Raw genomic sequence first — 12,602 nt, 5'->3', positions numbered from 1 at the left:
ATTTGTTTATGATTCAACCTTATGAAAAAATATTATGATTAAACATCATATATTATACATGTTTTTTTTAACACGAAGATTTCATTAATTTGCATAGAAAGTAACAAACATAGATAAAAACAACAAATGAACAATCACCAAAGCTCATACAATGCAAATATTATATGTTAGTCATGTATTCTTCATACTATACACATAATTTTTAACTAAATAGAATTATTTACCACACATTCTCACTCCGCGCCTTGCGCGGATCTCTACCTAGTACACTAGTAAAAAACGATCACTAATAAAAAATCATATATATATATATTAATAAAATACACTAATAAAATAAAACACAATACGATCTAGTTACGCACCAGCTAAATGTGATTTTAATTGTTCTATATAAATTTATCTTAACAGGTAGATGATCTATTATATACTATATGACATAATTAACGAAGTTAAAGTTACTCAGAACAAAAGAAACCCCTTCAAATAACTTCGATCAAAGGTTACGAAGAAAATGTTCATCAGCAGATCATATGTGTAGTTACACAAATGTGAATACAATCCTTTAGTCCTCTAAGAAAGTCTCCATAGTATAAACTTCATGATTAATGACTCAAAATTCTGATGTGAAATTTTAATGGAAATTATTTAACCAAAATTAGATCAGAGGATGTTTGGCTATCAAGAAGAATCTCAAAACGCTTGACAGAGAGGTACATGGGACACATGAAGTTATTGTATTTGCTAAGGACAAATAAGGCCTAATGCATGAAGTCTTAACAGGCTATTTAAGGGCCCATGAAGTTATATCCTAGATTCAAAACCAGGCCCACGTTGAAAGACAAAACTAGGTTTCCGCTATATTTTAGGGTTAATGCCGTTTCACTCTATAAAGTCTCTTCACAACTTTCATCGAATCGCTTCTGCAGCCGTTTCCTTCCGTTAGCCGCAGCCATGGTAACTTGCTTAAGCTCTCTCGCACGAATCGTTCTTCTGATTTTTCTTATTCTGCGTTTGCTATTTTTCGCAGGTGAAGTACTCGCAAGAACCTGACAATCAGACCAAGTGTAAATCTCCCTTCTCTGTACCATTTCATTTTCACTCTTTCAAATTCGATTTTTTTGTTGATTAATTTGCTTTTGATCTGTGCAGCTTGCAAGGCTAGAGGATCCGATCTTAGGGTTCACTTCAAGGTATAAACTCTCTCTATCGTCTGTTTTAAAGTTAGTTAGATTTGCGATTAGTAGAATGGTAGAGATACAACCTGATTGAGAAAAAGCAGAGATCTGTAGCAATTTACAGATCTCACGTATACTTCAGGGAAAGTGAATTGGTCATCGTGATTGGGTGAATCTTAGTTTCATTTTCTTATAGCTTTAAAGATTCAGTACATGATGGTACATTGATTATAATTGAATATATAACTTTGTTGTGAATGAAGCTGTCGTATATGCTTAGGAAACTATGTGCATTCCTCTGGTTACTAGTTCTCATAGTGTTTTTTTGTTTGTTTTGTTTGAAACAGAACACTCGGGAAACAGCGCACGCTATCAGGAAGCTACCATTGCTCAAGGCCAAGAGGTACCTTGAGGATGTGATAGCTCACAAGCAGGCTATTCCCTTCACCCGTTTCTGCAGAGGTGTTGGAAGGACTGCTCAAGCTAAGAACAGGCACTCCAATGGTCAAGGACGTTGGCCTGCCAAGTCTGCTCAGTTCGTTCTTGATTTGCTCAAGAACGCTGAGAGCAATGCTGAGGTGAAAGGTTTGGATGTTGATGCGCTCTTCATTTCGCACATTCAAGTGAACCAGGCTGCAAAACAAAGGAGAAGGACTTACCGTGCTCATGGAAGAATCAACCGTAAGTTTTTTGAGTTTTCATAATTGTCTTGAAATGTTTTTCTCTTGGATATAATGACTCATTTGGTCTTTGCTTGACTGCAGCTTACATGTCCAACCCATGTCACATTGAGCTGATTTTGTCTGAGAAGGAAGAGTCTGTCAAGAAAGAGGTAATTGCTCTAATCTCATTTAATATCAGGATTAGTCTCTTGATAAGATTGATTCTCATTTTCTTTGTGTTTTTTGATAATTGCAGCCGGAGACTCAGTTGGCAGCCAAGTCGAAGAAATCATCTGCCTAAGCTTTCTTTGTTTTTTAGCTTCTACTTTTTGTGTTCGTGAAAGAGATTTTGATCCCTTGTCTCTCCATCTTTGCAAGATAATGGATAGATTTTCTTGGATTATTCAATGTTATGAAACTATTAATCTTTGTGCTGGTAGTATTTTATTCTATCTTAATATTTTTGCTAAATCTATATCTGCCTTCTAGGTCATTTAACTAAAGTGGAAATCTATATCTGCATTAATCTAACTAACGTAATAATGCCGTTGTTGTTTTCTGTTATGCCTTCTTGGATTAGAACTTTTGATAAACCTATTGTGTAAGAACCTTGGCCTAAAGATTTGAATGAATGTTTGTTGAGACAACTAACGTGGAAATAGACAGTAGTAGACACAGTCTTCATAAATGTTCTTCGTGTCCCTTTGTCATCCTCAGTCGCTTGGACAATAGGACCTCGTCGCTGTCTTTATGTTGTACTCGTCTAGCTCAGAGATCATCGTCTATTTCACCTTCTTCCCCCACTCTCTCCTATGTTTATTAGCCTGTAGCCGTGTTCCAGCTTGTCTCAAACCCATGCCTCTGATTCCCTGATTTGTTCCAGGAGAATCAAACAGTTACCTAACATCACCTTTCCCCTTGGTTCCAAACCTTTTACATTTCGCTGTAATGAAGCAGTTTAGCCTTTTTGATCTCAATACAACGGATTTGGACCTCAACTCTTCAAATATTTTCGGAAATTTTTTGAAATAATTGTATTAATAAATTTCTTATAAAATTAAAGAAAAATTCAGATGGCGCCCATAGGAACTGCGTGTGCAACTCCTACGTTACATGGTTTTGACACAAGCAAGACTTGTTAAACCACATGCCATAGTTTTCTTCCTTTATATAATAACTATTTTAGTATTTCCGTCCAATCAAATTCAGCGGCTCCCACAGAAAACCACTCTCATCCATCACTTCTAATTTTCTGCATGTCTATCTGTTCCCTACAATTATTGATTATATATTGAAACACACATGCGTTCTCCAAAATCCAGATCAAAAAACAATCACCAATTCTTTATAATCAAAGATTTTCTGAGCCCTCATCAATGGCACCATCAGCTGCAATGCTCATACTTTCACATCCTCTGATTAGCCACAAAACGACAAATCAGTCTCCATCATCGCCAGCCTTTAAGTCGAGACGTATGTTCGATCTTCTTTTGCCATGGAAGAAAACATCGGACAGTGAAGAGGTCGGTCTCGGTCGGATAGTCTTTGGCGATCCTGCTACACTTGAGAAGCGTTTCCAAGAAGCTCTTGAACTTAGCTGCTGGTAATTTTTCACAATGTCTAGTGATATCGTTTTTACTGGTTGCATCTTCGTAATTATCAAGTATTTTATTATTGTCTTGTAGATGGAAATAATGTAAAAGTAATGGTTTTACCAAACAAAAAAAAGTAAAAGTAACTAATGGTTGGTTATAAATAAATAAAAACAAAGGAGAAAAATCATCCGCACATCAGCAAAATAATCATTGAATTGTTAAGAGACTCCTTAAACTAGCTATTAATCAAACAGATGTGGTAATTGGTAAACTGGTAATGCAATTAGCAAAAAAAAAGAGGTTTCTCCATTATTGATAAATGAGATTGATAACATGATTAACAGTTGATTTACATGTTAACTCTCACCCCAAAACGGGGATCTAACAATTCACTATCACAATGTTAAAAGATAATCTAGAGCTCCACAATCTGAAGGTTCACGATCAGGCGAAATGGCTCTTAAAGATAGTTCGTCGTAAACAGTAACACATGTAATAGAAAAGCAATGATAAAAATTTAAATGTAAAGTTTTTGATGAACAAGCTAAGCTATCGATGAGCTTCTTTGATTGATCCAAGCATTTTCTAATAACGTATACCTTCACTGTCTCTTCATCGTGTCCAAATACATTGCACAATGCTTCGACATAGTAGGGTGGGAACTTCCCATTCACTTGCAAGAAGTACATAATAATTCGTGTCTTGTCTCTGCATAACTGGTCTTTCAAGACATCGAAATGAGATGTGTTGGGACTGTTCGAAGGAGAAGGAGATAGCGACTGGGCAATGTTTTTCTTATGCAAGTTTACACATGGCTCTTATTCTTCGTAACCAAAAGTGGTTCTTCTTGTGCAAGTTAAGCTATTGAGGAGCTTCTTCAATGATTCAACCATTTAGTAGTAACGATTTCTTTAACATCGTTTTCATCGTTTTCGAAGACATTGCCTCGAGAGAGGTGCCTCGAGAGAGGTGTGAAGGGAAGTGTCTTTTTTTTAGGGGAAGAGAGATTGACGAACAGAGATATGAGAGAAGGCATAGGAGAGGAAGTGACTTCTTCTCTATCTCCAAAAAGCAAAAGGTCCCGTCTTTTTATTCAAAAAAAGGGCAACATGATCTACTTTTCGTGTCCAGACTGTATTACAGAGGTTTTGATACTAATCCTGACGTGTAATGTTTCGGAATTGTTCAAAATCATTTTGTAGTTTCTGGAATCAAAAAATGAATATCAGTAAATACCACAATAATCTATATGATTCTCTGCTATATATATGCCAACATTTGATAGTCATTTTGGGCATAACGTACACAAGTCTGGGACATACCTCGACCAAAGTTAGATCTGTGACAGCATGTTCTCTATAACCAACTATGAGTCGAATACAGAAAGCCCTAAACACATCAAAACTGATCTTCTAACTAACATGTCTGTAGTTTTAACTTTCTTTCCTCAAGTTTTGATGAAGAGATTTCAAAAGATAGGATACTCTTCGGACATTATTAACAAGGTAAGTGCAGACCAGCCCGTGAAGAGACGCGTGCCTTTGCCTGTTCCCTTATCTTGATCATACTGTTCCCAGATGTACCCCGTCTCATAATAGTTCCTAACCACGTTCCTGTTTTTAGTATGTTTCAAGTTATTATCACTCGAAACTTCTATCGCAGATACCACAGACATCTATGTGTATATATACCTTATCAAATTGCTCCTTAGTTCCTTGTAAATTGCTCTTGCTTTGTCGCTGTATGGCCCATCCACTGCAAGAAATTGGACACAAGGTAAAGCTAATGTTTATGATAGAGGCCATGTAGAGTAATGTCGGTCTTGTTTACTAGGTAAAAGGAGAGGAAAGTACCTGTAGAGTAATGGTGCAGAGATGAAAGAATCATGTAGTTCATGTTCATCCATATAGGACCTCTCCAGTATGGTGCATCATGCTCAGTGTTACGTTTCATATACATCGAACTGCACCAAGAACAATGTTCCTTCTTATCATAGAAGAACTAAAGTTTTCTGAACTGGTTACGTTCGTTCTTGTGAGCTCACCTGGTTTTGGCAAGCGAAACTAGTCCATAGTCACTCCATAAGATGCTCCTGTTTGAAATGAGATCTAGCTGTTTCTCCAGGATTGGAGATTTCTATACCGACCAAAAAATATGTGAAGATTTAGATAATAAAGTAACGGGTCCATAAAGGTTTCAAAGATCACGGATAACGGAATAGATATTAGCACAAAAACTCACAGCTGGGATGATTCTAGACATGAAGGGAAAGAAGCTGACATAACCAACTTGAGGAACCAATCTTAACTTTGGTTTTCCAGAAGTCTTCCTTACAAGCTGCCGAGAGAGGTGACCATTTTCTGAAATTACCTCCTTCCATACTAACTTAACCTGTGGATCAATCGACGCAACATCTGGTTTAACGAAAAGACTAAGAATCCTATTTATTCTTTTTATGACAAAATGATGCTAAGCCTATTAATTTATGAAGCTTTTCTCTTACTTTTTCTGTATGATTACCAAAGTCAAAGTAAGCCCCATGTTCCTTATCATAGTGCATCTGCGCAGAAACTCACAGTGAATGAGAAGAGAATATGGAAAGAAGAAAACATTGTGCTTTACAAAGAGGTTACATATATATATATACCAAACTACAGAGTCATTATTAATGAAAAGAGACAATTTTGACATCAGTTAGAGAGTGAGAGTAGACCTGATTCAAAATATCGAAATTTGAAAGCAGCATGGCAGTTGAATTGTAATCTTCCTGCAGGATTTACGTCAGTGACAAGTGAAGAAAAAATAAGGGAGACCCTTTTGCTATCTATCTTGGGCTAACCTTTGAAAATTTATCTTCTTTTCCTAAAAGCTCTGTGATAGAATGCATGCAATCTGCAGCGAGATACATCCAGCATCTGAGATCAACGTGTCGCTCGTCTTCACTTGGGTGCGAAGCCCGGGGATAATCATCCAGCCCGGAGGAAAGCGTCTGCAAAAAATATAAGTCACTCTGTCATTGGAACTGCCAAATCAGCAGATAAGAACTGAACTAAGTAGTTAGCCTACTAAAAAACATCGCCCACACACAGAATAATTCTGAGACATCTTCTCACTAACAGGAATATATGGTACCACCGCAAAAACTCTTCAATCATTGTTATCATATATCGATAAAGAGCACATGGGTGAACGTTACATTAGAGAAAACCTTATCATTAAGACTCGAGACTTGCAGTATAATATAGCTTGCAATAGCATTTTTCAAGAGAAATAGAAAAACAGTACCTTAGGGTTAAGTTCTCGAGTTGTTGTGTTGTCTCTGCCATGCCAAAAGTAGCTTCCTCTCTCCTTTCCTAGTATTTAACCAAGTCATGAAAAACATAATATATGAAGTAGCTTAAGACTGTAGTACCAGTTGAAGACAAGGGCTAGTCACATCTAGTGATCACGATTAACAACTAGTGATCCAACTGTGATTGTAAACAATGGTCACTTAAGATACTACTAAAACACAGAGCAGTTGAATGCTAAAATGATCCTGTAAATCTATAAACTGGTTTACTATAGAAAACTAGATAATAATGATGTTACCTGTCTGGGAAGTATTAAACCACTGAAACCATGCATCTAAGCGAACAGAAGCCCGCTCAAGGAATGACAATATTTCATCCTTTTCTGATGCGATAAACTTTTCCGTCTTTATACCATCTATTAGATCTGGAAAAAGAAGATTGTCACTACACGGAGTAATATTGATTTTGAAACCTTTTCCTAACTTTACATAAATAGGTCACATTTTTAATCCAGAAACTGAGTAGCTAGGTGAAAGCACTCATAGGATCTTCGCGACTACTTTATAAACATCTAACTGTAAAAGGAACAGAACTATAAGTAAACAGAAGGAAGCTGATAAGGATATTGCTGATCAAGGGTTGGCATTAGAATAAACTAATTTGTATGGAACAAGGGCTTACAGGAAAAATAAATCGAGAGCCATGATTAAAAAAACACAGGTATAAGTACTACAGATTCTTACCACGTATCACTAAAAATAGTGTTGGTGGATTGCCATTACTCGGGTACTGAACTACGAACTCCTCTGGAACCTTACTGCAGTTAAAGACACTCTCAAAAACATTTACAACAATAGGTCAATAACCATGACTACCAAGGCTAGGGAGGGATTGTAATACCTCAGAGCTTCAGCACCTAAAATTTGCTCACGCGGAATCCATCCATCTATGTTCAATAGGTCTAACCAGTGTCCAACGATATCCAAGGTCATACGAAAATCCCAGCGCCTGCTCACAGCCCACACAACATACTCAAAAGAATGATCAACCAGTAGGATGATTATAGCTTTTTACTCTGTAATATGGTATTTTCTATGGGAAAAAAGAACATTGCTTTCAGAGAATCAATTTAAGAAAGAATCACAACAGAATCATAGCAAAGAAATCTTCAACATACAAATGATCAATAAGAACATACCAGATCAACAATTGATGGAAACCTTCATCCCACAAAAAGCCCCTAGGAAAAAAAGGCCGGCTTGGAACGGCTGTGTACAGCTCGGCTGGCCAATATAGCAAGTGATTATCCCCACTTTCAGGCTGCAATAGAAGATATTAATTGTATGATTCTGTGAGAGGTCTTACCTAGTTTGCAGATGGGAAGAACATAAAAGGAGGAAAAAATTGATAACAATACATGACGGAAATACTTGCCTGGCTGCTTTTGGGAACATAAATTTTTGATTGACCATAGAAGTAACCAATGCCACCAATCATGTTTGCCATTGCAGTCTTGCCAACCCTCACTGTTTCTGAATCATGCTGGAACCACAAGAAACTGAGATTGAGATCCTATCTGGTCTATAGACATCGATGCAAATTATAAACTATATGTACGTTATGACAACGTATGCTCGTCACTGAGAAGAGACAGAAATAAGAAGAGAGAAGAATTATTCCTAGTGGAAGGAGACTCTGAACGGTAAACAATGAAAGTGCTAAAGTAAATACAGAAAATTTTATCCAGACAATGTTATTAGTGGAGATTAGTTCACAACTACATCAAGATCATCTATGACACAAGATATGAGTGCGCTAAAGATCATCTATTAGCATGGGTAACTGAAGTCCCTACATTTTATAATAAAAAGTAGCGTACCTCTTCAGAAGTGTTGAAGCATTCGGTAAACTTTGCATCAAATTCTCTATGTTTTTTTCTAAGTAGATCAGAGAGTGGTAAACCTACATGAAATTAGACAATATCAACGACATTAGTGTTCAAAATGTTTTCCATGTTAAACATTTTCATTGCTGGAAACAAAAAAAATAGCTCACAGCGGGTACATATAATTAGTAAGCAGTTACATGTAATTAACCTGTAAGACTTGTTAAACGTTTTTCCACGTTTGAACTTTCTCCTCTGATCCCGGAGACGAAGGGAATATCTATGGTAAATGGAAGCTTCCCAGAAATCTGTACGACAAAAGATATGTTGACACTTGAAACGGCGAACATACTGATCATAGATTCCATAGGAGTTAAGAACATTCGTTTTATTTATACAAAAGTATACACACATACATCTCATTAAGACTGATTACCTGAAAGACGTAAATGTTGGAAGAATCCTCTGATGTGTCAGAGAGCTGAAGTCGTCCAAACTTCCTAGCCTAAAACCATACAATAAGCATTGCCATCTTCATAGCCCATAAAATAAACTACCTTGGGCCCTTTCAAATGAGTAATGAACTGAAAAACTAGCAGACCTGCAGCGCGAGATTTCGCTGAACTAGATCAGACAGATTATATATGTGAGGCGTCTTGAAACCGGAATAATGTGTCTCCAGCTGATTCTGCAATTGAAGAACAATTAAAATGGTTACATCCAGATGAGCATCAGGGGATGAACACACGAGAATGTCAAATCACACACAGATCCACTCCCAGCAGAGACAGCTAAACAAATCCTAAGATCTAAAGAGCACTTCAAGTAAAAAAAATACCTCTGATCTTAAGTGTATCTGCCAATCTCCTACGTCTTCACGCGAACCCGAAACCAGAAGAGAGCTCCCCTGAAAATCTAAAGCATCTGGGCCAAGATTCAGAACACTGCCACCTTCATCAGCTAAATAAAAGAAGAGATGCGCACTTCTTTTTGCATCACCACTCAAGCTAGTTTAATGTCAACGAAAAACAACAAAAACTTTGTCACTCAGTCGACAGTGCAATACAAAAAGCAGAACACACTAGTGAAAAAATAAGCAATATACCCTTTATTTTTAACATCGATCCGAACAGACCAATCCCCTCCATAACCAGAGCTACCATCACCCTTTGACTTGACAAAACTAGTCTCCAATATCATATCGTTTTCAACCAGCTCCTGCCTCCCAAAATCACGCCCATTGTGCTCTCTCCATCCAAATGAGCTTAAATCATCAGAGTTTTCGCAGAAATGGCGCATAACATACATCTCGTCTTTAACACCAAGCCACATCAATCCAGCTACAAGTGACTGTGGAGTTCTGCATTTCCATGAATGTACCACAATATAAGGAGCCAAAGTTCACATAAAACAAGAACCGTAACTCTCTTCCTTACCTCGCACGAACTCCAAAATAAACATGAGGACGATACGTTCCCCAGTACAAGCTCTCCTTGTGCTCGCCCTGGAACTGGTAACACACATATACGATTCAATTCAATTTCTCCCACGAACAAGCAAAGGAACGAATCGTCAATATAAGATTGGAGTGTATACCATAGACAAATCCATGAGTTTCGGAGCAGGGAAAGGAGTGATAACCCTAGGCGGCTTCTGCGACTCGTGGCTAACAACGATCCGATTGATGACGAAATAGATGATTGCGATCCCTAAAAGCATTAAACCTACCAGTATCTTGAGATTCGACTTGAAAGCGCCGATCGACACGAGCTCCTTGCCTTTGCCTCCTCGGCGGATGCTCGGCGGATAACGAAGCGAATCGCCGCCGGAAGATGATGATGATGATGATGATTTGATCCGACCATGCGCGCTCCGACGGCTTGCTCCGGTCATGATCGCAGTATCGGGAGGTCGGAGAGAATGCGAATCGATAACTTATGAACGATTTGGGCCTTGTGATTGATTGCTACGATCAGTGGAGTCGGGAGGGAGAGTGTGAAGGGTTGACTTTGACTAATCGTATTTGGCCTCTAATTAAACTCCTAATAAGTCCTAACTGATACGGGATCAGTTTTCTCAGCAAGATTATCGTTTTATATACTTCTTTTTTTTCAGAGACTTCAATTATTTCAATTTGAATTTAAGTTTACGTTTTCTCGACGAAAATTTATTTATAAATTTGTGGTTTGACTAAAAATTTATCAATGCTTTTATAATAAAAAGATTGTTGTTCAAATCTCATGAAAATACAAATTATGCGTATTATAAAGAAAAAAATTATACGAAGTCTTTAGCATAATGTAAGAAATAACCTTCAAACATGAACTTCATAATTTCCACCTACAATGAGCACCAGAATTATATTTACATTACAAGACATTGTGTCTTTTTATTTCTTATCTTACTCAAAATTTTCAATGTTACATTGTACACAAATTACTATAGACAATTTCACTAATAACAAACCATATTTTCCTCGTAAATATTAGGGTAGACACAACTATTCTTTACTTGCTGTGTAGTTGCTACTTGGTCGGTACTTGATCTATAAAGTTGAATATTTGGTTTGATCAAATCAAATAGCACGTAATCTAGCTAAATTATTCGGAAATACAAGTATAAAGTAAACCAAACTCACCCATAATCTCCTCAGAGCAACCATTTGCGTAAACTTCAGTGTTGTCAAAGAAATTGACTCCGTGATCATGACAACGCTAGAGAATCGATTTGGCTTCTTTCACATCAAACTGGTTGCCGAAAGTAACCCACGCTTCGGATGAGAGCGCGCTCACTTTCGATCCCGATTTCCCTAGATTCTTTTACTGCATTTTTAGAAGAATTTGAAACAAAATCTGTTTGATCTAATCTCTATGTCTGAAGATCAGGCAGTAAGTACTTTCTATACATAATGTTTTTTTATGGAAACAAACCTGACAACAAACTACTATAGTGTTGATATAATTGTTTCTGTGAGAAATTGATACAAGTCATATCTTGTCCATTCTGAACTAGTCAACCTAGATGCCACACATAAATTGTTCCATAGATCTTTGATGGTGATGTTTTTCAAAATTTTGATGGCACATTTTTTTCTAGTGAATAATATTTTAATGCTAGTTTTAATATATGAAAAAAAAAATTGGTGTGTTCTGATATAATTGCTGATATATTTTCATATACATACACATTCATGTTTTAGATTAAGTTTGATTCAAGTACATTGGTTTTGTGGATATAGATATTCAAATAAAACTAAAATTTATCTCAGTTTGGTTTAAGACTGAGTTTGGTTGGGATTATAATAAGTTTAACGTTTTAAATTACAACCTAAATTTTCTCTTTTTTATATTTTGGTTATATTTTATTATGTTTTGCTTATATTTTGAGTTTTTGATTATGCTTTACTTGTATTTTTGTTATGTTTTGTTTACTTTTAAAAACAGTTTTATTTTTCAAAGCTTACAATAACTCTATGTATGTAGAGTTTATATAGTTAAAACTGAGTATTTGGAATCTTTTATGACAGCTCTTCATAACTTGTTTTAAGAAAAGGAAAAAATTAGAGAAAATGTAAAATTATGAAGGACACTTGACAACTTTTATAACTTTTTATAGAAAATTACTTTATTATATAAGATATGCTTACAGGAAATTATTTTAATTTAACCTACAAAGATTTTTTTAGTTTAATATGATTACAAATTCATTTCTATATCCAATAAGTACTCATTTTAGACAAACAAAAACCCTAACCTACCTAACCACATTAGTTTTTTAGTTTTTTTTTCTTGATTTTAGAATATGAATTTGTGAATCTTGCTTCTATTTAAAAATTTCTTTTGTTTATCTATCTATTATAAATTTAGGTATTTTGATACAGATTAATTAATGAATAGATATTTTAAAGTTTTAGAGTTTTAGGGCTTGGTAGATTAGCAGAGCAGTTGCCATAGTCAAAAAAAGAAAATAATATTTTTTTATGACAGTAGTAG

General features: G+C 36.1%; 3 protein-coding genes across 3 annotated transcripts; 2 read left to right on the top strand and 1 right to left on the bottom strand.

The window, feature by feature from the left end:
* The first annotated feature begins 795 nt into the window (after positions 1-795).
* On the top strand, positions 796-2,282 carry LOC106298000 (60S ribosomal protein L17-2-like). Its single transcript, XM_013734109.1, has 6 exons — positions 796-954; positions 1,028-1,064; positions 1,150-1,190; positions 1,523-1,856; positions 1,940-2,007; positions 2,094-2,282. The coding sequence occupies exons 1-6, from the start codon at positions 796-798 to the stop codon at positions 2,136-2,138; spliced, it is 684 nt and encodes a 227-aa protein (XP_013589563.1). The 3' UTR covers positions 2,139-2,282.
* Positions 2,283-3,084: 802 nt separating this feature from the next.
* Positions 3,085-3,497, top strand: LOC106300896. The gene has a single exon (XM_013737153.1). The coding sequence runs from the start codon at positions 3,214-3,216 to the stop codon at positions 3,442-3,444; it is 231 nt and encodes a 76-aa protein (XP_013592607.1). The 5' UTR covers positions 3,085-3,213; the 3' UTR covers positions 3,445-3,497.
* A 1,152-nt stretch (positions 3,498-4,649) lies between these two features.
* Positions 4,650-10,661, bottom strand: LOC106300894 (mannosyl-oligosaccharide glucosidase GCS1). The gene is made up of 22 exons (XM_013737152.1): positions 10,207-10,661; positions 10,047-10,120; positions 9,716-9,970; positions 9,449-9,617; positions 9,212-9,298; positions 9,047-9,115; positions 8,822-8,918; positions 8,605-8,687; positions 8,160-8,267; positions 7,924-8,045; positions 7,626-7,733; positions 7,469-7,542; positions 7,024-7,149; positions 6,718-6,785; positions 6,272-6,421; positions 6,146-6,199; positions 5,936-5,992; positions 5,674-5,823; positions 5,477-5,568; positions 5,286-5,395; positions 5,124-5,187; positions 4,650-5,045 (listed from the first exon to the last, which is right to left on the bottom strand). The coding sequence occupies exons 1-22, from the start codon at positions 10,501-10,503 to the stop codon at positions 4,901-4,903; spliced, it is 2,559 nt and encodes an 852-aa protein (XP_013592606.1). The 5' UTR covers positions 10,504-10,661; the 3' UTR covers positions 4,650-4,900.
* Between the last annotated feature and the right edge of the window lie 1,941 nt (positions 10,662-12,602).

Source organism: Brassica oleracea, chromosome C6 (assembly GCF_000695525.1).
Source record: "Brassica oleracea var. oleracea cultivar TO1000 chromosome C6, BOL, whole genome shotgun sequence".
Classification (NCBI taxonomy): Eukaryota; Viridiplantae; Streptophyta; class Magnoliopsida; order Brassicales; family Brassicaceae; genus Brassica; species Brassica oleracea.
This window is presented reverse-complemented; position numbering and strand designations above follow the sequence as displayed.